Consider the following 24,751-nt stretch of genomic DNA (forward strand, 5'->3'; position numbering starts at 1 on the left):
GCAATCAGTGAAATTGACAGGATATTTGAAATAGTTTTGATGCCCTTTCTAAATCCTGTTTGATTTTTTGGAATTAAATTACATTCTCTTGACCAGTCAACCTTGTGCCTCCGTGTGCCCCTGTTGCCTGCTTGTGCCTCCGCGTGCCCCTGTTGCCTGCTTGTGCCTCTGTGTGCCCCTGTTGCCTGCTTGTGCCTCCGTGTGCCCCTGTTGCCTGCTTGTGCCTCCGTTTTCGTGCCCCTGTTGCCTGCTTGTGCCTCCGTGTGCCCCTGTTGCCTGCTTGTGCTGTGTGGGTGTGTGTGGAGGGCTCTGTGTGGCTGTGTGTGTGGGAAGCTTTGTGTGGCTGTGTGTGTAGGAAGCTTTGTGTGGCTGTGTGTGTGTGGGGGGCTTTGTGTGGCTGTGTGTGTGGGGGGCTCTGTGTGGCTGTGTGTGTGGGGGGCTCTGTGGGTGTGTGTGTGTGGGGGGCTCTGTGTGTTTGTGTGTGTCATTTGCGAGAGATAAAGCTAGTGGCATTGTAAATGACAATGCCATTTATTTATGTTAAAAAAAACATAAATAAAAATAATGTCAAGAGCAATGCCAATAGCTCTAACTTTAACAAAGGCAAAACCATTGCATTGTAAATGCTTGTTTCTATCTGGTGCCCCAGATATTTTACTGACTTGGTACAGAACTGTAGTTTGTCAGCTGATACTTTGTGTCCTCCTTCACCTAGATGGTTCAGTAAGGCAATGATGTCAACAACACAGTCTTTCTGACTTTTAGACGCCACCAAGAGATCGTCTATATATTGCACCAAAACAGATTTTCCAGGTAAGACTAAAGATTCAAGGCACTTTTTCAGAATCTGATTAAAGATAGAGGGACTTTCTGTATACCCTTGAGGGACGCGATTGCAAACGAACACGTGACTGTCGAATGCAAATGAGAAAAGAAATTTGCTGTCTGGATGCAATGGGATAGAAAAGAATGCGTGACACAAGTCAATCACGGTGAACCACTCAGCATCCCAAGGTATCTGATACAGGATCACTGCTGGGTTCGGGACAATAGGACAGCAAGGAACGACAATCTTGTTTACCTTTCTCAGGTCCTGCACTACCCTGTACTTGCCACTAGGTTTCTTGATTCCAATTATGGGTGAGTTACATGGGCTACTCATCACTTCTTGTATGATGTTCGCTTCTAGCAATCTTTTTATTTCAATGGCAACTCCTGCTCTCACTTCTGCACTCATTTTGTAAGGCTTGGTATTGGGGTAAACTGCATTTTCTTTCATGGCTATTTTGATTGGGTCAACATTTGCCATTAGACCTACATCTTTCTCCGGTAAAGTCCCATACTTCTGGTTTCACTGTCTTTTGGAGTTCTTCGGGTAAGTCTTGTATAGTCAGTTGTTTAATTTCTGAGTCAGGTCTGATTAACATTAATTTGTATATGCCATCTTCGTCAGGGGTCTGAATTTCGACGCCTTTTGGTGTGCAAAAGATGGTGCAGTTCATTTTGCACAACAAATCACGTCCCAGTAAGTTTACTGGACTGGTATCACAAACCACAAATCTATGCATTTCCTTGAAGTTCCCTATTGTGATCTCCATGGGCTCAGTAACTGGGGTACTAATCAATTGATTAGATACTCCCACGACTTGACGGGGGGGCCAGATAGTCGGTAAACTACCTGGCCTGTGGCGGTAAGGTCATTAATCGGTGAGCAGCATTTTAAGGTCCTTACGGGGGGGCGGACCCATTCACGAAAGGGGCCGCCCGCGGAAGGGGCCATTGGTCTCTCTCAGAACTTCAGGGGCAGGATATGATATCCCGTTTTAAAGGGTGCAGGGGAGGGAGTCTACGCTTTCCTCAGGCTGGTAGCCACCCCTCACAACACTATGACGTCACTAAGGTGCGCGAGTGTCTGGGCCCTCCTGTTATGGTTAAATGGAGTTCAGGGAGCGCACGTGGGTGTAACGTGCCCTGGGTTGCGCATGCGCATCTTCAACGTGAGAGCGCAGCTGTAAAAGGATCTGACACCGGTTGGCGACCTTGCCGTAGGACTTTATTAAAAATATTAGAATGCAGTTTAATTTTCAGGATGATTAGATTACGTTAGGAAACACGCTGTACTAGCTATTTGTTAAGGTTAGCCCATCATACCATGTTGAAACGGATGTCAATCTAATCTTCTGAAAAGTGTGCATTTTAATAATTGTCAGAAATGTTTATTTGATTAAAATTTTTGATTTATTTTTATATTTTAATAAATACGGCCAGGGGGGGGCCCCGTACCCCCCCTTGACTTCCAAAGACCCCCATGTGTCGACTGGTTGAGTTGGGTAATTCAGTCAGTGTTGTTAAGGGGGGAGGTGGCCGGCAGTCCAAGACCATGATACAAGGGGGGGCCAATAGGCCCCCACGCAAGCATGGCGGGGCCCGGCCCCTCCCACACCCCGTCCCTTTCGGGGCCGCTTGCCCCGCGCCCTCGCCCCGGAAGTACTGGTGTGCTTCCGGGGCGAGGGGGCGGGGTCGCGGCGGCGAAAGGGTTAAAAGCCTGGGGAGCGCGGGAAGCGGCCTCTTTGTGCCCGCGCTCCCAGGCTCGCTCCTCGCCCCACCGTGGGGCCGTGTAATTGGATTGCTTCTCCCGAGAGGGGTAGGTTTGGAACGTCTGCCGTTCTCACAGTAGAACCGGTAGCACCAGTGTCCAACAGAAAGGTGACATCATTGCCTTCAACCTTTCCTTCAATGTATGGCCCTGACTGGTCTACCGGCAAGGAGGCGCCAAGTACGCACTCCTCGTCCTCCCCTCTCAGGCCCCGTCAGTATTGATCGTCGCAGAGGAAAGTATCATTCAATAAAAATTGCGAAGTTGCTGCATGTCTATACTCATTGCCTCCCCAGATTTCTATGTCATCCCCCTGCGGAGTTTTTCCCTTATAATTCGGTTTAGGAGCACGGGGCAACTGACTTGCCTTTACCTGTTGTTGGGTCTTTCTTGGCTTTTCATTCTGCGTCTGTGGATTTAGATCAGGTGTTTGGGGGTTACTATTCTGTAAGTATGGACACTCGTCTCTCCAGTGCCCTATTTCTCCGCACTGGTGACAGGGAAATTTCTTTTTGGCTTCTTCTCGACTCATTTTCATTCTGGGCTTCCCTCCACCCCCTGAACCTTGATTTTGGGAATTCTTATTCATTTTACCTAATTGCTTTTCCTGCTGTTCCGCTAGTTTTACTTGTGCCCACATAACCTTTTCCTTCAGAGCCTTTCGCTTATCAGCCATCTCGTCTTCACAGTACTTTGCGTACCGTAAGACCTCATCCATTTTCTTAGACTGCCAGCAGATTTTATTGTCTTTGATCCATTGGCAAATTTCGGGTCTTAAACCGTTTACAAACCTGTAAATGAAGTGGGTTATATCCTTCATCTCGATGTTATCTATACCACTGTACGTTTTAAACACCTGTAACAGTCTTTCATAAAAGGAGTGCACAGTCTCATCCCTTTCCTGTGTGGTTCTATCTATCTTAGTCCAATCGGTTTCCTTTGCAGGCACCTTTCCCTTCAGGTGTAACATTACCTGTTCATATTTTTTCATTACCTCATTGGAAGGAGCTCCTGTAATAGGGTCCCTCGGATATTCCTCACTAGGCCAACCAATGGCAACCTTACATTCGGTCCATAAATCAACAGGAACCACTATGTCGAAAAACCCATCCAGGTCTTTCCATAGGCATTTTTGCACCTTTACAAACCTTTCCACCTGCCTGTACCAGTCCACAGGCTTTTCTCGCAATTTTGGAAAGTCATTGGTAAAGGACACAATATCCTGTCTGGACCATGGAACGTGCACGTATTTTCCACCTGGCACTTCACGCATAGGGTATAACTGCTCGGGTTTGCCAGCTTCCTTTAAAACAAACTCAGAAGTCGTTTGTGTAGATCTAGCCTCATCCTTTTTCTTTGCCCACCTGGCTTTCCATTTGTCTATGTCTCCCCATTTCTGCAACACAGTCAACAATTCTTTGATCTGCGCCTTTTTCCCTGATACATTCATATTTTCCAGGTCTTTGTCTGAGAAATCAGCTCTATAGGGTTTTTGTAATGGCTTCGATTTTGAAATATCTATTCCCATACTAGCTGCAGTGTCTGTTAGTTTCTCATGGAGCACTCTGGTATTCCGGGTAAGACTCTTGCCGATAAACAGCAGCTCTTCCTCAGAATAGGTATTTAATCTATCTAACCCCACGTTTCCGGCCGTCAGTTCTTCCATTTCTACTCTCAATTTGTAAATATCTAATGGTTTTGTCTGTGGAGTTTGCTTCTCTAGGTCTCGACTCCATCTCTCAATTTCTTCAGGAGTCACCAATGTGACACTCTTGGTACCTGAAGTCGATTCCATTTGAATCTCTTTCGTATTGTATGGATTATGTCTTTTCTGTAACCTTTTTCCTGCATCCCTAATTGGCAGATCCATTAAAGAGACCTCAGATTCGCATTCACTCGTCTGATCATCTACGATTAAGGGCTCTTGTCTCGGCTGTACTATAGCTGGGGTAATAACTGGAGCCTTTGGACTCCCTTGTCTATCCCCATACAACGGAACCACTGGTCCAATTGTTACCGGGATTGTCAAGGCTTCGGGGCTTGTATTTAACTGGGAGATTTTCTGAATTATTTCGGTTCTTTGTTTGACTAGGGCCTCCCGCTCCCTTTCCTGCAGTATTCTTTCCAGGCTAATTTCAGGTATTATTTGAGGAGATAACGTTGGGGCAGTTGGATGTGACATACTTGGTCCTTCACCATAATTAGGTTTCGGGAACAAGCTTCCTGCGCTTAAGGATCTTGGTTCTTCCGCATATGGAGGTCTTGAGAACGGATTCCCTGTATTTGAGGGTCTTGCCTCACCTTCATAGGGTGGTCTGGGACTGAAGTCTCTCTCACCTGAGTATCTTGACTCCCCACTAAATGGTAGTCTTGGACAGGTATCTCTAGCACCTATGGGTCCTAGTCCCTCGTTATAGGGAGGTATTTGACAACTGTCTCTTGGGTTTACAGATCTATTCCCTTCCTGACACAGAGGTCGTTGGGAAGTATCCCCTACACTAGAGGATCTGGGTCCTTCATTATAAGGAGGCGGATTTTTCATAAACATGTCATCCAATAAATCATCATCGGAATCCCCACTGGACACCCAATGCTTGGACTTTTCGGTCTTCTTCTCTCCCGCAGGACCACCCATTGTCATCATTGGATACAGTCCCTCGACTATCATATTCTGTCTCCACTGTTTCATCTTTTTATCTCGGGTTTCCTGCTTCAATTTTGGATACCATTTGGTTAACCCTTTATCCATTCGGGGCTTGTCTCTCTCAAAAGCCTTGATTTCCCATTCCTCTAATGCTTCGTACTGGGTCAATCTAGGTCTGGGATGTAAATCATTCATCCGTGTTCTCAAATTAAATAAAATCCTGCCAGTAAATGTACCTTCTAACGGAAAAGCCAAAATTCCGTCATCTTTTGTGTATTCCGCCCAATCTTCCAACCATACACACGAATGGTACCCCTTATCAAACATCATGAAAGATGCGGGAGTATTAGTTTTGATGGGTTTGTCCTTTTTGAAATAATTCTTCACTTTGTTTACAAGGGACAATTTTCTCTTATTTCCGTACATAATGTCGGTTTTATGACCTTTCCACTGATCGTTTTCAAACCCTAACAGTCTTGGATCAGGTCTAGTCGCAGGTCTATACGAATGCCACATATAATTTCCTATAAGCGACTTTGTTTACAAAATCACTCCCAATCCAAGTGCGTCTTTTATTTTCGTGCGACCAATGAAGTGCACGGTTTCAAATAATCCCGACCAATGGGTGCGCGGCCTTTTCGCGAGACGGTTCTCACGCTTCGGCACTCACCCCTCCTTTACAATTCCAGCTCTGCTACACACCCGCTGTTTCGACCAATACCAGCGCGGCACGGAGTGACGTCAGAGCAGTTCCGCAACTGACTCCCTCCTTTACAAGGTAACGGAAACTTTATTTCTCATTTAAAGTGCAAGTGCTTTAGTTATTTAACAACGTAAACACATTCGCCACTGTACTCGAGTGTCTAGAAAGGAAAGATATGTTTCACTGCAAGTAAACTACTTCCATTTACTTTTCAAATACTACGGATAGATCTCTTCTGCCTGCCCTTCACTCAAGCATTAGGGAACCTGCTACTTCTTTGACTCATCCACTTCTTTCCGGGATATATATACTAAGTCCAAAGTTTCACCAGCGAACCCCTTTGCTGTCACCCAAGCTCCGACGAACCTGCTACTCCTTCCGGTGTGACCCTTACTAGGTTTATATCACAATAGAAGTTTTGCCAGCGAACTCGTTGCTATCATTTATTCAACTATTCATTCAGAAAACCCTAATCAGTGCTTCCAGTTCTGCCTAACCTGCACTAATTTTCCTATAGCCAGTGACCTCACCACGGCGTGGATTCTCTTCACCACCCGCTATTCCATTCCCCGGGGATTCCAGACAAACATTAAACAATTACTAACAAGTGGATTAACTAGTCCTACCTAACTTTAACTAGTCCCTAACCATTTCCTCTGCTACCAGAAAATTACTGATAGAGCGCGCAGGTCACCCAACCAACAATTTTACCATATACGTATCGGGCCCATAAACTTCAATTTATCATATACATTAATCAGGTGACCTTACACTCTACTACCAGTAACCCTGATTCCTTCCTATTTATTTCTACTTGTACCCGACTTACCAATCCACCGTTACGGGTACCTATGACCAATACGGATCAGGGAGCTAGCTGTAAAAGAAAGGCAGGCAACACAAATACCAACTTAATATTTTCTTTGTATTCATTAAAATGACCACAGACTACGGGGAAGTTTTAAAGGTTTTATCTAGATTTCAGATTCAGAAAGCATACAGTTTACGACCAATAGACAATCAATGATCAAGATAATAAAGATCACATAACCATATAAAAAGTAAATCAGGGCAACCATTTATGAGACTAACGTGAGGTAAGAACAGGGAATATGCCAAGCAGATTTCAGGAGGGTAACTTAGGAAAGAACAACTATAGATGGGGCAATTGAAGGCACATATTAAAAATGTACTACTGGGAAATATTTAAAGTTGGGTGATGAATTGGAAATCCTATACATCTAAAGGAAGGGGAAAAAAGGAACACGCTATAGCTATAGCAACCTTACTTCAAATTAGCTTGCAGGAGAAAATTATAAATTACATCTATATGTCATAAACGGTATGGTGAAAGGTGCATAAAGGAAGGGTAATATAGGAACATGCTAAGAAAAATAATGCATGACTTTTATATAATGGATTGCGAAAAGCATGGAAAATATAACATATGCAAAGGTATGTCTTTATTGAAGCAAAGACAGAAAAATAGAAGGTGCAGTATAGACTTTTAGCACTATAATTACCTAGACTGGTGTGAAGACCAACCCTGGCCACGGGTCAGTTAAGGACAGGATAAACCCCAAGGAAGGACAGTCATCGACAGGACAGCAGGTGCAGAATGAACACCCCAGGACAGGACAGGAAACCCAGATTAGGATCAGGACAGGACCACCAAGGCACGACCAGCACCCGCAGTTTGGAAGCAACGCCTGCGTTCCACCCTCTCTGCAGCTATCAGTCAGAACTCCGATTGGGTTAGCGAATTCTCCAGCAAAGTGCTCCGCCAGCACTTAAGGTTTAGTAAAACCTCCAGAGTCTATGGTATATTTTCGGACAGAGTGCTCCGCAGCGCTCTGTATCAGTCACCTATTGAGTGCGTTGGGTCAGTGACAGGTCAGCTATTCGGACAAGTCGGACAATTTCTCTAGCTAAACCTAGGCTAGTTATACTGTTTTCGGGTCAGTGTACCACCCCCCAAATGTTGCAAGTGTCAGAATCCCCAATTTCGATTGGTCCTCAAGTAGGATAGGTCAACACACCAATCACATTAACTCTCTACAAGCCTACATTTGCATTTTCTGGGACCGCCTAGCAAATTTGGGGTTCCCATGAGATATTCTACAGAATACAATGAAAGAAATACATTTGTATCCATTGCAGTACAGTTCGACTTCTTCGGCTGGGTGAAGGTGCATCTTCCCAGGCACGTCTTGGCTGCCACCTCTGGTTGGCAGTCGTTCAATGTCACTGGTCGAAGTCCGTCATGCGCAGTAAAGTGTTTTAATATGGATCCCAAGCATCCCATCAGCCCCTCAATACTGCGGTACATGAAAAGTAAGCGAAAACAAATTAAAACATAGAAATAAATGAATTCACTGTATACCATGAATTGCTACTCTATACCCCTTTACTTAAAATATACTATTGCGTGAGAGTTTTAGTGCAAACAGACAATAACATAAAACAGTTGCGCAAGCTTCTCCATGTGAAGACACAGACAGCCATTTTAAAAGTAAGTGCGCAAGCGCAAAGGTTCCCACCAGAACTGCAAGTACGTCACGTCACGTGAGTGTGACTAACGCATGCACAGAACGAAAACCCGCCAAGCAGCGGCCATTTTTAGTTATTGAATTAGTAAACACATATGCAAGCGTCACTAGGACACCCAAAATGTCCGAATAAAGGAAAATTAGTAAGACAAACAGGTTGAATTACAGGGTTATAAGTTATTCGAGGTTCTTGAATCCAAGCAAGTCGCGTAATATGCGAACCCTTGCTCCGTCAATATCACTCGGCTTCCTTCACCAGCGTTGGCCTATGACGCTCCACTCCCCACCGCACACTCGCACATGACTATGCTCTTCCCACAACACCCCCCTCTCCCATTACACCATAAGTCCCACCTTCCAGCCACGGCGCATTGCTTGAGCCTCTCTGATGATATTTTCTTGCCAGGTTTACAGAAACACTATGGAAAGAAGCGAGAACTAGCAAATGAGATACAGAAACGAAGGCATGAAGACTTCGTGAGAGCTGAGGAGACCGGCCAGAAGGTGGGACATGGATACTGTTTATGAAGCTAAGGTTCCTACGTCATTCTAGGCAATGCGAAACATTCTGTCCATAAGGAAAGAAATTTTAGTTATATATTTTTTATATATTTTATGGTTTTTATAGAGTGCACGGCTACTGGTATGAATGTCTGCTGCTAAGGTCCAATAACCAACGGTGAAGAGCGGAAGGAAACGTTGATTCTCAGAATTTGCACTGTATAGAGAATCGTGATTTTATTAAAGACAAGGACGCTAGCATTATGCATGCATGAACCGTTTGCTGCTTGGAAGTGGCGATAAAAGGTTTATGCATGCATAACGCCAGCCTCCTGTCTTGCCATAAAAGAGCAGGCCTGGTTCAACAGCCAAGTTTGTAGATCCCGTTTGAATGCGCTCTAAACAACTATATGGCCCAGGGCCACTCGATGTTATGAGACACTGTTCCTGTCCAGTAAAAGCATCACCTGCTTGTGCTTTCACACAAAAACTTTGCTGTGGATGGCAGTGTTTCTAAATGGTGCTGAGATTGAAGCACTTCATGATGGAAGTTTTATACTCTTTGACCCTAACGTTGTCTCTCAGGTTAATATAAGGGGCAGGATGACTGATGCAAAAGTTTAATTAATGCCATTGTATCCTTCCACTCCTGTTTTGTAATTTCAATTCTTTTGGCGCTTGGGCACAATCTAGCAGTCCTGCTAATCTCAAAACGTATATATCTTATTTTTTCTACAGCCTGATACAGGACCAGCCCCTTTGCTAGCCCAGACCAGGAAAATCACCCACCATGCTTTGCTGAAAGCCGCTCCCTACACCAGCTGCTCCGGGAGGAACAGGTAGAGTCCTTGTAAGTTTCTAAACCTTGTGTGGTTCCAGAAAAAGAGTCAATTAATTTTAAAAGGTTAAAGCTAGACTAGTTAGATCAATAGAACATGTTTAAAGGCCACATGGCCTTGATAGAATGGAGTTCTGCAGGCACCATTGCTGGTCCAGTGGAGCATGACCAGTGGTGGAGACCAGGGGAGAATGACCACTATGACCAGAGTACAAAGACTCTTGGATAAGGGATTGGCTAGATCTTGAATTAGAGTACATTGTTTGGACTGGGGTTTGCATGCCTGGGGTGGGAAGGGAGCCGTAGACACAGGCTCATGTGGCGCAGACAAAGGCTTGGTGGGGAGCAGGAAAGGCTGGCTTTAGAGGAGAGGGTGACACTAGGAAGCAATGGATGCAGATAAGGAGAAGGCGAAAACGCACAAGTTGATTGGACACTGTTCCGTAGGACCCCGCCCACATCCCTGCATATTCTGGATTCGCGCAGAGCAACGAGGCTGTCCGCTGTGAGGCTATACCGGTGGAAGATGTGTTAAACATACACCCTGAACTAGCAAAGGGCATCAAATGTCACTAAAAGCCAACTCTCTGGGAACAAGGCCTGCCTAAAAATAAATTGGGCCCTTCTAATTAGGTACCTCCTTTCGCTTGGGAATGAGCAGATTTCAAACACAGAGGAAGCCGGAGATAAAATACTAGTAGCTTTATCAGTTGGCTCTATAACCAGATGTCCCCTTTAAGTCCGGTATTGCATCATGTTCTTTTTCACTGAAGATGTTTTACAAGAAACACTCAGCCTGTCTGGACAAGTCTGGGGAATCCACATTCGTTCCCTGCTGATCAGAGGATCGTCAGCCTGTGTTGCTTTTCTGCTTTTGGCGTTTCTGCCTGTTACCACGGAAAGAAACCAGCTGTTTCTTACTGGGAAGTCCGGAAATTCCCTTCTTCGATATATACCCTCCTGCCTTAAGTTGCATCCCAAATTCTTCCCGCCAGCAATCATATTGACCTGACTTGAGACCTGCAAACTATCACCCTTGAAATGTACTTTCCTTTTACCATGTGGGGCCTTTCGCCTACTCCTTTTATGTGGAAAAAGTCTGGCAAGATATGCTCTTCTTAGCCAGGGTTTTGAACAGGTAGGCCTGTTGTTTGGCCCTGCTTTCGAATCCGCACCCTGCATTTTAAATGAAACCTGGGCCCTTTGACCCAACGGGTTATAATTGTGTAGGTCACGGAAGCTACGCTCTTCCTGCACACAGGGACGTCTAATCAGGAACAGGATTAATTCTGGAAACAAGCCTCTACATGGAAGGAAGCCCTGCTGCCCTGACCTGCTGTAGATAAGCGTAAGCTGTACTCACCGTTGGTGAAAGATGTGCTGCTGGCCTGGATGACAAGTGCTCTTGTCATCCAGGCCAGCAGCACGTCTTTTCTCAACCAGACCAAAGCCTACCTGGAGACCGTCCCAGCATTCAAGCTGCCCAGCACCGACCAGAACTGTGAAGCCCAGCTAGTCTCAAACAGATTGAAGAGGTTTGCTTGGATCTGTGGGAACCTTTTCTAGGACTGTTCCTGTGATTCACATGCACCACTGAGACCCGTCCCATCCTTGACTCCGTGGGAGCCCTTATTCCCCATTTCACGGCCAGGCCAGTTTCCTGCGGAGATTTATTTGTTACTTTCATACTAGGCCTTCGTGTAGTGCCTATAGGGTGAAGCGTAGCCTCCATTCTGAGCCATTAGTGACATCTGTACCACCTACTTATTTGTCTAGAATGTGGTGTAAACATGCATCTGGGGCCTATTCTTCATTCTCTGCTCCTCAATTGTTGGTTTGAACTAATGGATCAATTTGGTGCGTGGAGACCATTTTTGAGGTCCTGGTGCAGCCAGTGGTTTCGAAGAAGTATTGTGTGTTAGATCTTCCATTTGTCACCAGTGCCCTAGGGTTACCAGTAGTGCTATACTCTATTTGGATGACCACGGTTTCAGTTGGCACTTGCTTCTACAGGGGTAGCGAGGTTGATGAGTTGGCCCTTGTGCATAGAGGCAGCAGGAGTTAGAAACACATTTACAACATAACACAGTAACTCCTATTCAGAGTCTTCTAGCCAGTGCTGGGTCTTCAATGAAGAAATAGTAAACACGAAGGAAACTTACAAATTTGACCTAAGGTGCAAGCGCCTCCTGGAGCAGAGATAAAACTCCCAGCTTTTGATATATTAATTACTCAATTAGATTTCAGCAACACATAGTGATGTTATCTGGAGAACCATATAGGCTAGAAAGATGGTTCAGACGTTTTTGAATGAGGACATCTGCTCCAACTTTCTAAACCAGACCCTCCATGACTGGTGTGAATTCTTGAAGCCTTTGGGTCCCTCTGGGACTAGGAAGGAGCAGATATGGCCACATTTTGTTTAAGTGGCAGGCTCATTAGGTAGATGCAGGACAGATCTGTGAGGCTCCCAATACATGCATTGTTTGTATGTGGCCTTTTGTCTTCTTCCTGGCCAGCTGAGTTGCAGGGATATTCTTACTGGTGTATTTTTGCTTCCATTGTTCATCATCTTGCAGAGCTGGCATTTTGCAGCCCATCTAGTGCCAGGATAGCTCCTCTCCTTACAGGTCCATCTGGCTTCCCAGGTCCTCTGGTTGACAGGATTACGGTCTTCCCGCAATTCATATTTGGTCCCTGGGCTTCCTCAATGTCCAGACTAACTGAAGGGGGAGGGACATTTTCCAACTTGGGAGCACAAGTAAAAAGCAAATTTCTGCTTGGTGTAAGGTTTGCAGTAACAGGGAAATCTTACAATGAAGAAAGGTGTGGGAATGGCCCTTCAGCTGCCTCCCATCAAGTTTGACAGGTTTTGAGAAGGAGCGACATGTAGTCTGTTGCAGTTACCTCAAACAAGGGTAGTCTATGTAACTATCATTTTGTGAAAACCTAGCCACTGAGTCCATGGACACCACCATTCATTTATTTTTCGTAAAGCATGCATACCCAAAATACACCTGTAACCTGCAGCAACTTGAATGTCAAAAACCGCAGTTGTGTAGCAATCTAGGGGCATTTAAGTGAGAGAATCAGGGGGTAGCTTTCTTTGTGGGTACAGGTAAAAAGACCTGTGTTCCTAAAATGCAATTCTGCTGACAGCAGTGCTGGTCACCTCTTTGCCTTGATAAAAGTGGCAGTAGCTATCCTCAGCCGGGTTTGTGTTGTTCTTTTTGAGTACCCACTGTCATTAGAGCATGGCTTTGCAGACAAATAACACAAATATGGTGTACCTTCAAAGGACTTGAAGAGTGTCAAGATTTGAGGATGAAAACCCATGATGTGCCTGAAAAGAGATGACAAACCTTTCTCAATCTATACAAAGAACTTTTGTCCCAATGCCCAGTTCTTGTGGGTATCCTGCAACCCCAAAATTTTGACCAGTGTGTAGTTTGCCAGTTTCATAAGCTTTTGCACATATGTCAACGGTGGGATAAAATTTGAAATTTTACAGGGATAAAAATGAGTTGCCGAGTTGACTTTGGATACTTTGAGAGGTAAAATTTGGAGGAGTGTTGGGACAAGTTATTTTCTCTCACTGTGTTTGCATGACATTTTCTTCAAACATCTCATTAGGACAATGATATTTTCAATGTCTGATGTCCTCAAGGTCCTGACCCATGCATACAAGGCCCAACACAACTGCGGACTCCCCTACTTGAACCACCGCCTGAACTTCCATCAGTCCACCAGACACCTCTGCATCCCTTTCTCTAACCCTCACCCCCCCCACATCCGACGTAGCAGATGCGGAGGTCGCTCCTTCTACCTAGCAGCGAGGACATGGAACAAGCTACCCTTTAATCTATGGACCTCCCCATCTCTTTCAGAGCTCCTGAAGACCCGACTATTCTGCTAACCAACTGGACCCTGCCAGTGCCTGGATACCCTCAAGAGTGACAAGAAGTGCTCTACAAACCTACTGATTGATTAATTGATGGGGGGGGGGGTCATAATAATGGTGGTTGCTAACTCTTAATGCTGCCTTCAAAAGCCCCAGCAGTTCCACACACTGATTTAAGAAAACAGAAGCTACATTTGGTTTCCAGGGGAATGTTGCTGTTCCTTTTCGAAGGATGACGTATGGTGTAGGAGAGTGGGGTCTGCAATCCTATGGTCACCCCAGATTTTTGCTTTTTGATTCACTGGTTTACGACTTTCCCTGGCTGTGGGCCTGCTAATCAGACCCACAGCCTAGCTGTTCTCTCTCTAAATTGACAACCATGTACCTTAGGTGCATTTACCAATTGGTACTGGGCCACCTTATCAGTCCCTGTACAGTATACCTTAGGTATCCAGGGCATAGGTGTACCCAGGGCCTACCAGGGGCTGAAGCATGTATTATGCCACCCCTGGCTGGCCATCTAAACAGACACAACTGGCTGCACGACAGCTGGGGCAAGGTGGTGTAATCACCCTTTGCTTTAGATATAGTTCCCTATATCTGAACCTAAAATGGACACATATATTCCTATCAGTCACTCCTATGGAAGGCCTTATCAATCCTGAAGGCAGAGTGCTTGGAATTATGTGAGATGGTGCTCTGGCATGAGCTGAGCCCGTTTGCAGCTTGCCAAGTCCTAATAGCTGTTCCATGATAACGCTATACCATATACTCTTAAGTGCATTATAATCCTCGCGGTTAAATGCTAACTCTGGTATAACATTATCAAAACATGTCGAGTAAGGTGTCATACAAATTGGAATACTACCCCCTCGCCAATTCTGGCGACGGGGGTAGCGTTCCACCCTTCTAGAGGGACACGACATGTATGTAACTGAGAACCCCGGTTAAAGTTAACTCGAGCCTTGACATCACAAAATGGATGCTGCCACCACAGACACAAGTCTGACCTCCTGCTGCTGGGAGTCCTTCCAGCGAGGGTGGCTTGGACAAAGGGTTTCCTGCCTTGGGAGGTGCTAGCACCACCCCAGACAGGATTTTGTGTATTGGGTAGGGTAGGCTTGAAAGGAATGAGACATGCCTGGGGCACACAAGGTGCCCTGTGCATACACCGGTTCCAACCAGTTGCTCACTCCAGCCCCAGCTCTGGCGGGAAACCGGACAACGGATAGGGGGTGTAACCACCCCCCTTCCTGGTCCCACCCAAGGGAGGGACCTAGTCAGTAGTGCAGCCCCCTTTAGCAGGATAAAGGTAGGAGCTGGTCCCATTCCAAATCAGATTATCCTGAACAACTTTACAAGAAGAAACTCTGGACTTCGACGTTCTGCTCCACAGAAGACTGAAGAATCTCCCTTGTGGGCAAGGAGTGTCCACCCTGCACAAGCAGGCACCAACAAGCGTCCAGCGGCTTCCCTTTGTCGTCTTCCTTCCAGGATCCAGACTTCAGAGCCCGACGAGACCCGGATTCCCAGACCTCTCCGACCTCAACCCACATCTGCAGCAAAGCTGAGACCCGTGGGTGCGAGGAGACACGTGGGACCGGCCATCTTGGAAGAAGCTGCACTTCGCTTCCAGCACGACTCCCGAGGTAAACTCGACCAAGTGCTCTGGGGACTGAGAAGCCCCAACCCCGAGCAGCTCCTGCATCGAAGATCAGCCCTCCAGCCTCCAAGAGATCTGCGTGGGGCCCTTCTGCTTTGTTGCTGCTCCACGCGTTGTCTGGTCACTTGCCGGCTGGCTAGTGGCCTCCTAGACGACGAACCTTTGAATCTTTGCTGCAGGTCTGGTTGCTCCAGACTGGCCCTTGCTCCCTTCCAAAAGAGGGGCACCCCGGACTCTCCTAGTCTGCACCAGACGCTTTCTCCACTCACCGCGTGGGTTGCCTTTGCCAAGGCCTGTTGACGCCGATTCCGGATCCAACACCGCCGACAGCGAGGGCCTGCGTGGGACAGCTCGTGCCTCCATCCTGGTCGTCGAAGACACCTCCTGGTCCACGTGGCTGCAGAGTCAAGCGTCCACTCTTCACCTGATCGCGACGACAACATCTGGTTCCTTCCTGGTTCCACTCCAGTCACTAGCTAGTGACTGTGAACATTGTCCCCTCTGGTTTCAGGTCTCCTTCTTCAACAATCCACCCTTGGATTGCACCGGACATCTTCCTCCTGGTCGCCTGCAGCATCTTTTCTTTCAGGCTCCATTGACTTTAATGCGAGGACCCGACGCACTTTGAACCCTATGCACCCGCGGCCCGTGGGTGAGGTAACAAGGGCACTTCGGTGCTCCAGGGTAGTTTAACTGTCCTAGTGTCTAGTTCCACAGTCGTTGTTGTCCTATCTAGTCAGGATTGTCCGTACTCACCTTTAACTTGAACTGTACTGTCCATAGACGTTGTTACGCATCTCGCGTGTGAGTTCACACTCTGCACACGCGTTCCGTGGGCCTCCTATTACTTACCTAGTGTTAGTGTAGCGTGGTCCCATCGATCCTAACGCCTCTGGACAGCTCCATTCCTTCTATTGACTTTCGCATTCCACTTACTTAGTATATGGTTTGCCGTGCCCCTAGGGCACCATTGTGATTTCGTGCAACTTAACGTATTTTTCGTAAGAGATTGTCATGTGCTTAGCCCTCTGACCTCATAAAGAGTTCAGAGGTGTTGTTATTAATAAATATACTGTTTATTTTCATAACAACCTGTGTGGTGTCCTTTCATCTGGTATTCAAGGGGTTATATTGTGGTAAAACAGCTGGCTTCACATGCCCTCTTGAGTTTAGCCTAAGACTGCTTTGTCCATGCTACCATTAGGATAGCTGGTCTATAAGGTTGACTTACAACCAATCACCATAAGGGTTGTTTGGACTAATACAAGGTGATCACTAGAACTAGTGAGCATCATATATCAGGCCAACTTCTCACATATGGTGTTACAAGAGCATTAGAGGAAGTCATTGAAGAGCAGTGAGTGGAACGGAAGATCATCTCTTCCTGCACCTCTTAACTGTGCATGCCTCGGGTCTGCCATAGCAACACACCAGTCTTGGAGCTGGGCAATGTGTCCAATACTAGCCAATGAGGAAACCCATAGGAGCTGTTGCTTTTAAACTCGCTTTGCCACTTCGACAAAAGTTGCGTGATTTTGTTTAAATCGTTTAACATCAAATTATAATTGTGTAATGCAATGGTTTAATGTCAAAAATGTATTTAAAACCCTACTTGATGTACGCTTTGTAGAATTGATTCACAACCACTACAGTAGTAGAGCATGTTTGCACTCCCCAGATTGGTTTGTGGTTTATAAATGCATATACATGTGCAACAAATACTTGTCTGAAGAGAGCAACATTTTGTTTCAGGACAGAAGCAAAAAACCAGGATGAGGAACAGCCTGAGCCGTTAGTGATTCCATTGGTAACCTGGGAGCCTGGCCACTCCAGCCAGTTGGAGAGAAAACCATGGGAGCCTGCTGAGAGAGATACACAGGAGAAATCTGCTGTAAAAGAGACAACCTCCAGTCCTGCTGCCGAAGGGAGGACAGGTGCGCTCCCAGTTCCTGTAGGGACAGTAGGTCCATCAGGTACAAACTGTGTAATCAACAAATGTAATTGTGCTTCATGCAGCAACTTGTGTGATGTTCAATAGACTTGACTTGTCCAAGGAGAAAGACAAACTTCACCTTATAAGAATAGTGTACAATACAGAATAGCACCAACCAGGAAGCCAGGCACTCCAACGTAGCAAACTTTAATATAGGATTTGACAGGTTTCACTGCATTGGAGTATTGGGGAGATGTTTTGCTTGTCAGCACTCACGTTGTTCTACTACCATCATGAAAAGAGAGAGTGTGTTTCCTGATGTGAGTAAGACTTGTGTGCTGCTTCCCAGTCGCATAATGTAAGTCGCAGGTTCAGGTAATTTGTATTTGTACCGGTGGATGAAGAACAATCTGTGAAATTAAAGCATACACTCTTTTCCCAACTCCTTGCTTATTTACTTTGGCCCTCATCCTTCCCCCTCTCATGTGTTTGCAACACTTCACATGAATACAGCCACTAAAACCCTATCACTCGGAGAAAGTGTACACATCACTCAGCCCTACCCTCTTCAACACATACATGAGCCTTTGGCCAATGTTATCCGCACACAACATCAACATCCTCTCCTATGCCGACAACATAAACTCATGCTCTTACTCTTGGACAAGACCTCCAATACAAGAAACAAGTTCACCGCCTACACCCTCGAAATAATCATTGACATCAAACTTGTCAAGACCGTACAAGTCAATGTCATCACTTCATCCTGTATCAACAACCTTAAGATGTTGAGGAAGCACTACAAATGGCTTCCAAGCAACTCCAGAGAAAATGTCACTCTCAGCCTATTCATCGGCAAGTTCTCCTACAGGAACACCCTCTGTGCCGGGATCACCAAGCAACACAGCAGAAGACTACAAACCAGCCCGAACTTGCCGGCCAGACTCATCTTCAACCTACTCCACAGAATTTGCATCCTAACAGACCACATGGAGTGCCACTGGCTCCCCATAACACACCCACGTTCATCTGAAACTCTTCACACACACACACATTCAAGACACTATAAAACTTAAGCCCCACCTACCTGAACAGTCACATCTCTTTCCACCAACCACCCAGACACCTCTGTTCTGCATGATTCCTACTTGCCCTCATCCCATGCACACACCGAACCACATTAGTACGACACGTGTTCTCTTACATTGCTCAAAGTGTTGAACTGCCTCCCACTCCACATCAGAGCTGCCTTCTCTCTTCTTAAATTCTGCAAGAAGCTAAGGACTTGGCTTATCAATTATATAAGGTAAATTGTCAACAAGGGGATAATTTATGGAGTTATTTGGTCAAAAAATAAAATAGGTTGGTGTCAAAAAGAGTTCATCTCAAGACGTACCAAGTCAAATGAGTTATCATTTAACTCATTTGAAAAAAGTACAAACAAGTGTACACAAACTGGATTTCAAGATGAAATACTTATGTTGTGTTTAATTTGAATCCAAATCACAACTGTCTGGTTCTTGGAGCTCACATAATTTATGGTCCCCGAGGATGGTCTCGCCTTCATGTGAGACAAAAGACCGAAACGTCAATGCCTGCTCCACTTCTCACACAGTAATCATTGGATCGCTGAATCAACTGATGTGTACAAAGGACTGATTCCGTTTGTTAAGAGAGTGGACTTTACATACATTGATCTATGATGTTCAAAGGAGGACTTTATTTTTATTGTACATGATTAATATATGTTTGGTTACGTATGCTCAAAGAACCATACAACTGACTTTGATTCAAGTAAAAACAACATAAGTATTTCCTTTTGAAATCCTGTTTGTCCTTTTTCTATGGAGTTATATGATTAATTATTTGACTTGGTGGGTCTTTAATTTAGCTCTTTTTTGACCCCAATTTATTTTGTTTTTGATCAAATAACTCCATAGATGAACCCCTTGTTGACAATCTACATTATGATATTGATACCCTGCCTCCCAGTGGTTATTGGGTTGCCCATCCTCGTAGCACTGGCTTGTCAATTAAACAACCTACCTGATGCAGGGCTACATGCACACACCTGCTCACCGCCAGCAAACCCTTGAGGGCAATAGTGCGCTTTACAAATACACATAACAAAGTGCACGAACAAATTCATCAATACATTCCTTGACCACAAGCATATGTATCTTTTCCGCTAGTCAATTCTAGCGCCTAGGACACTTCATTTTGGATTCAGCTTTCACTGTCCCCGCTCAGAGCTCATATTCACTTCAAGGGCTTCCCACACTCAGATTGTAGATCGCGCACATTTGCTACTGTAAGGCAAAAGTCCACTCTTTTGTCAACGATAAAAGACCACGCAAACAGAGCTTTTCTAAGAGAAGCAAACGGTTCGGAGAAGACTGGAATTGACCTGAAGTAACCCTTACAGGATAATATTAGCTATAGGGTTAAATCTGTGTCTGTAAGTCCTTGCACGTACTGGAAACATCCTTAGGTTCTCTTCCTCATGACCGTGAGATAGTCCAATCCCTGAAGAGAGTAGCCTGGCTGTCTAATTTACAGTTCACCAGTATTGTGGCCCTGGAATCACAGTATTAAACCACAGGACACCTCGCTGTAATCTCTGACTGCCGCAAGCCCCTTAGAAATTACCTCACAGAGATACTGCTCTTAAGGCAGAACGCACCCCCACAAAAACAGTAGATAAATTGGCTGTTTTAACTTACTAACCACCCCAAGCCATTCTGCGTTGCATCCAGAGTCAGTGACCTCTGCTGTCCTATTGAGCTCAGGGTATTTGTCGCCTTTTCTCTCCTACTCCCCATCTGTAGGGTCCTCTAAAAAACACACAGTGACACCTGGAATTGTCCGTCCTCTCTTTCTCGCCTTCGATGCCTGCTGTAAATGACCCCTCCGGTAACCTGAGGTGACCTTGTATCGATGCGTCAAGGCTAAGCCCTCCACAGCCCGGGTTTCTTAATTCAATAATTAGTTACTAACGTTCAGTACTTAATTTGTAAAAAATAAAAACAATAATATGTGCCTGGGTCTCGTCAGGAGGCCACTGCAGCTTGCTTCACACATTGCACCAGGTATGCTGCCAAGAATAGTAGCAACACAACTACAAACCATCACACTCCTACAAGTGTGACAGTTCGGAGTATTTCAGGCCCCCAAAGCTATAAGAGTGGCTTGGGCAGCATATACTAGTCCTTCTTAATGTCTATTGAATTAATCATGAACTGTTGCTGTGCTAATCTCTAAATTAGCCAGACAGCGCCACCTGTGGTAGACTGTCGAGCTCCAGTGTTGACAATTAACTGCCAGTGCCGGGCACCGGAAACCACCTGCTCAAATTAAGCACTGCTAACGCGTCACCAGCAGCAGAGGATATTCAAAATTAAGCCTCTCTCTGCAACTGTTGCAGCCCAAACTCTAAACTAGCTGACCATTGCACATTCCACATTGACTGGAGCTACAAACAGAGAGACAAACCAGCTGTAAGACACCACTCACATATACACCTCCTCATCTGCCACGAGAGAGCCTTAAAGAGAGCCTCCTGAGCTCACCCACCCCTTCTCCGACCCCTGCCGACCAACAAAGAGTCACAGGTGCTTATACTCTATACTTGTCCATTTAAATGTATTTTATTTTAAAAAAAATTGTTATCACCGTTCCCTACCCTAAAATGAATACATCGCCTCTGAATGTGTCCACCTCAACTCACAACGGTCTCTCTTTTGTACCTTAAACAGTTTCATTTTTTGTTGTTGACACTTTCTGTACTGTACCCTACAGTAGGTTTTTTATATAAGACACGTTTGCACTGCTGCTGAACTACTTTTATTGAATGACATATATGCACTTTATCCCCATTTCAGTATTGATTCTGTCTTACAAGTGTACTTTAGTCGGTTTTAGTTTTAGATATTTGGGATACTGTTCTTTTGCTTTGTTGCTAATTTTTATTGAATATTTGCTGCTAGCCTATCGTACTTAATGCACTGAAATTTTTGATATTTGAACATTTGCTGCTAACTAATTGCACTTAATGCACTGTTCACTTTATGATGATAGCATAAGTCACTTTAGCATTGTTTTTGCAATATGACAGTAATAGATATTCTGTAAAAATGTCACCAACCATGTTTGGCTAGTACACTGTATTTTGTTCTCTGCTCTGTAAGCACATTGCACTTTATTCTTGAACCTGTAGATTGCTACCTAAATCTGTGAAAATATTTGTAGCACTATAATCCCTAACTGGAAATAGTTAATCAACTATGGTCAATTATTATTTTTGCACTGTATTCCTGTTTGGTCAATTAGTTATTGTGTTTGGTTTGTATTTGATGCTTTCTTTTTGTAATGGTTTTAATTAATCAACAAATAAATATTACTACTGCTGCTGAACCAAAGCACTGTGGTATGTATAAACTTGCGTTAATAAAGTATTCTTTTCCTTGTGTTTCTAATTCTAGGCAGCAAGCGACCGCACTGTCACAAAACCAAGAGGAAGAAGCAAGAGAAAGCAGCACAGCCGGCAGCAGAAGCAGGAGACGTGGAGAGGGCACGAGTGATGGCGCACTACCTGCAGCTGAGAAGGTACACGCAAAGGCCTGTAGCATCAAGAAAGGTCTACCTTTAGGAACACCACAGAGTTGAATCACTGGAGGTAGAACCATCCCTTTTCAGGATGGGAAAGAAGTTAGAATTAAGAATAAATATTAGTACAGCACAGCCACCCATCTCACAAACTGAACATCCAGCCTCACTCCAGAGCCTGTGGTGGGATTTTCTGTGTTTTTGAGCTTGGTCCTGGAGAAGATGTGATGTATTAGCAAACATAATTTTTAACTTGGGACTCTTCATAAAGGCACAAAAATGTGGTCTACGCTCATAGGTGTCAACAAAATCAAGTATGGCCTCCTACCTCTGCCTAGAGTATCTTGTGTTCACAGAGTTGTGTTTTAGGGAGGATCTTCTCTAGGCAGTCCCTACCTCTCTCTTTCCGGGTAGGTTTACAGATCTAAAACTGACTGTTTTGGTCATTTGGGAAATTTCTGCTTAAGCGGTATGTATTACAAAGCATAATGCTTGTTGTGTATATCGTTGAGTGAGAATGGAGGCCCAGGCTTCCCATCCCAATAAAGAATCCCAGTTCCCATCCAATCTGCCCTTTATCTATAAACATTCAGTTCTAACATCTTTCATTCTACTCATTTCCTCCAGGTGAAGCCCCCTTGGTCCGTCCAATTTATCCTTTTTCTGTGAATTAAAACTGCCATACAATGAAATTGCAATTGTATTTATAACACCAGCATTAGTGCCACTGCCTTTGGACGTGTATGGATTATGTAAGACATGTATCTGGTAAAAATCAAACCTCCATCAACACTCGCCCTTACAGGCAATTTCTCTTTCTGAGTGCATACACCTGATTCCCCCACCCCCTTGTTGTCTTATACTTAACCTCTTTCCTCTTTGTTTACTCTATCTGCCTATATCTTCCACTTCTACTCTTTCCACTTTGATGCTTTTGAACACAGTCACTCTGTAAATCACATACCAGATTGGATCCTTATCTTCCTTGTAGCATTAATGACCTTTCATCCACTATGTACTTATCTGTTCGACCATGTGCTGTTGTTTTGATGCTTTTTAAGTCTCCAATATAAATATTTTGAAATGTTTAAAAAAAGCTAACAGACCAATCAACTCTACAGTTTTTCTGCTAACACGCCGGTCCATCCAGACAGCCATTTTAGAACTAAGGAGTTACCGGGCAAAGCATTTTGGCTAACTCCAAACCATTCCTACCACTGTAGGTCCTACTTTAACTGCTGCACTGTCATGAAAGTGATCTTGCAGTGCCTTTGAAAGACAGATATACGTTAGCTAAATATTAGATTTTACTACTGTAACTATAGAAGATAGGTGGAAAAGTTTTCACGAAGGGTCCTTGGCACGGAAGTAATCAGAGTCACAGGTCTTTAAAACATATGAAAAGAAGATGTGCTTGTGGAGAATGATGTATCCTTTGATGCTCAGAAGGAAACCGGAGCCCAGTTTTCAGGCTGTTACCAACTCTTAGAAGATCAGTATGACCTGGAATAGAGCATGTGGTCTGTGGTGGCCACCGCTCCCACTAATGTTCCTGATGTTCCTTCCTTTACAGCTCCGGATGGGTCCAGGACGGCACCGGCAGATGGGTCAAGGATGAAGGTGTGGAATTTGACTCTGATGAAGAGGAACCTCCTCCGCTGGAGGCGACTTGAGGCCCCCGGAGACCCCCTGCAGGCGGCCTTCAACCTGGGCTATGCCGTGCACCTTGTAAGGCAGAAACTGTACTATGGGCACCCTGAGGCCGCGGTGACCTCCTGAAACTTAAATCTGGCGCCCGGGAACTTTGACTCATCATGGCTACTCCAAACGAACCCCAGAAACCACAGGTTCAGTTTTAGGGAAATCCGAAAACCCTACTGTGACCCTGTGTTTTCTTTGCCACCTATTCTATACTGCAGAAATATTAAGACTGTTTTTAGAGACAAGAGGTTGCTGATTCCCGTGGTAGGGAACTCGTAAATGTGCTATAGGTACACTAAGACCCCATATGCCCCTCTGGTCACCAGAGACCCATCTAGGAACCACGGGAGCCCAAATCTTGCCACCCTGCACGACCATCCTCTGAACCGTTCCACTATCTTCCCAACAAGAGCCACGCTTACCTCTCTGAACTTGGAAGCGGAGAGAGCGTTAGTAACATTCATGGACTGAAACATGCTCTGACTGCGTTATGTGGGCCATTCTATGAATTTTTGCAAGGATAAGATTGCAAGGGTTTAATAAATATATATTTTTAAGGATAGGGATAGTCCAAGGAGCGAACACCGCAGAAAATAAAAAGTTCATTTCTGTTCATGCTTTTTTCTTTTTGAACCCTCTTAAAAGGAGTAGCGATGGTAGTCCCGGTTCAACAGAAATGTTAGGTAAATCACCAAAATGTGCCTTGGAGAAGCATTATGGCGCCCCCTTTGACATCATCCAGTGATATCACAAAGTTGACCCTGCCAGGTATGAGTGCCACTCGGCCTGTATTTCCCAGCCTGAACAGTATGTTTATCTCTATGGCATTAAAAACGAGCATGGCATAGCCAAATTGTCTGGCCTTGACATGCCTGCTTTGTTTTTTTTGTTTTTTGCAAATATATGCAATAGACATTAAAAGTGTAAAAATAATTAAAAGCAAAATGCCTCTGTTTACATGTGGCATGCATATATTTGGAAAAGTGAGTACAAATTGCCAAAATAACTTCAAAAACAATGTTATTAATGCAGAAAGTAATGGAGGGGTTGAAATACTACCTGGGACATTCTTTTTAAGTGGATGTGCACATGTACAAGAACAAAATGTCATTTGCAG

The 24,751-nt window shown here is 44.9% G+C and overlaps 1 protein-coding gene across 2 annotated transcripts in view; it reads left to right on the forward strand.

Moving 5' to 3' along the window:
- SCNM1 (sodium channel modifier 1) overlaps positions 1–24,247 on the forward strand; it is a 57,181-nt gene extending 32,934 nt beyond the window's left edge. The window contains exons 4-8 of one of the 2 annotated variants that reach the window (XM_078669306.1): positions 8,899–8,996; positions 9,732–9,832; positions 17,148–17,368; positions 21,810–21,933; positions 23,507–24,247. In XM_078669306.1, the coding sequence (XP_078525432.1) occupies positions 8,899–8,996; positions 9,732–9,832; positions 17,148–17,368; positions 21,810–21,933; positions 23,507–23,606 (644 nt within the window). In that variant the 3' untranslated portion in view covers positions 23,607–24,247. The remainder of the gene's footprint in view (positions 1–8,898; positions 8,997–9,731; positions 9,833–17,147; positions 17,369–21,809; positions 21,934–23,506) is intronic. The other variant, XM_078669307.1, reaches the window with a different exon arrangement.
- Positions 24,248–24,751: the final 504 nt, after the last annotated feature.

The sequence above is a fragment of the Lissotriton helveticus genome, chromosome 12, assembly GCF_964261635.1.
Source record: "Lissotriton helveticus chromosome 12, aLisHel1.1, whole genome shotgun sequence".
Classification (NCBI taxonomy): domain Eukaryota; kingdom Metazoa; phylum Chordata; class Amphibia; order Caudata; family Salamandridae; genus Lissotriton; species Lissotriton helveticus.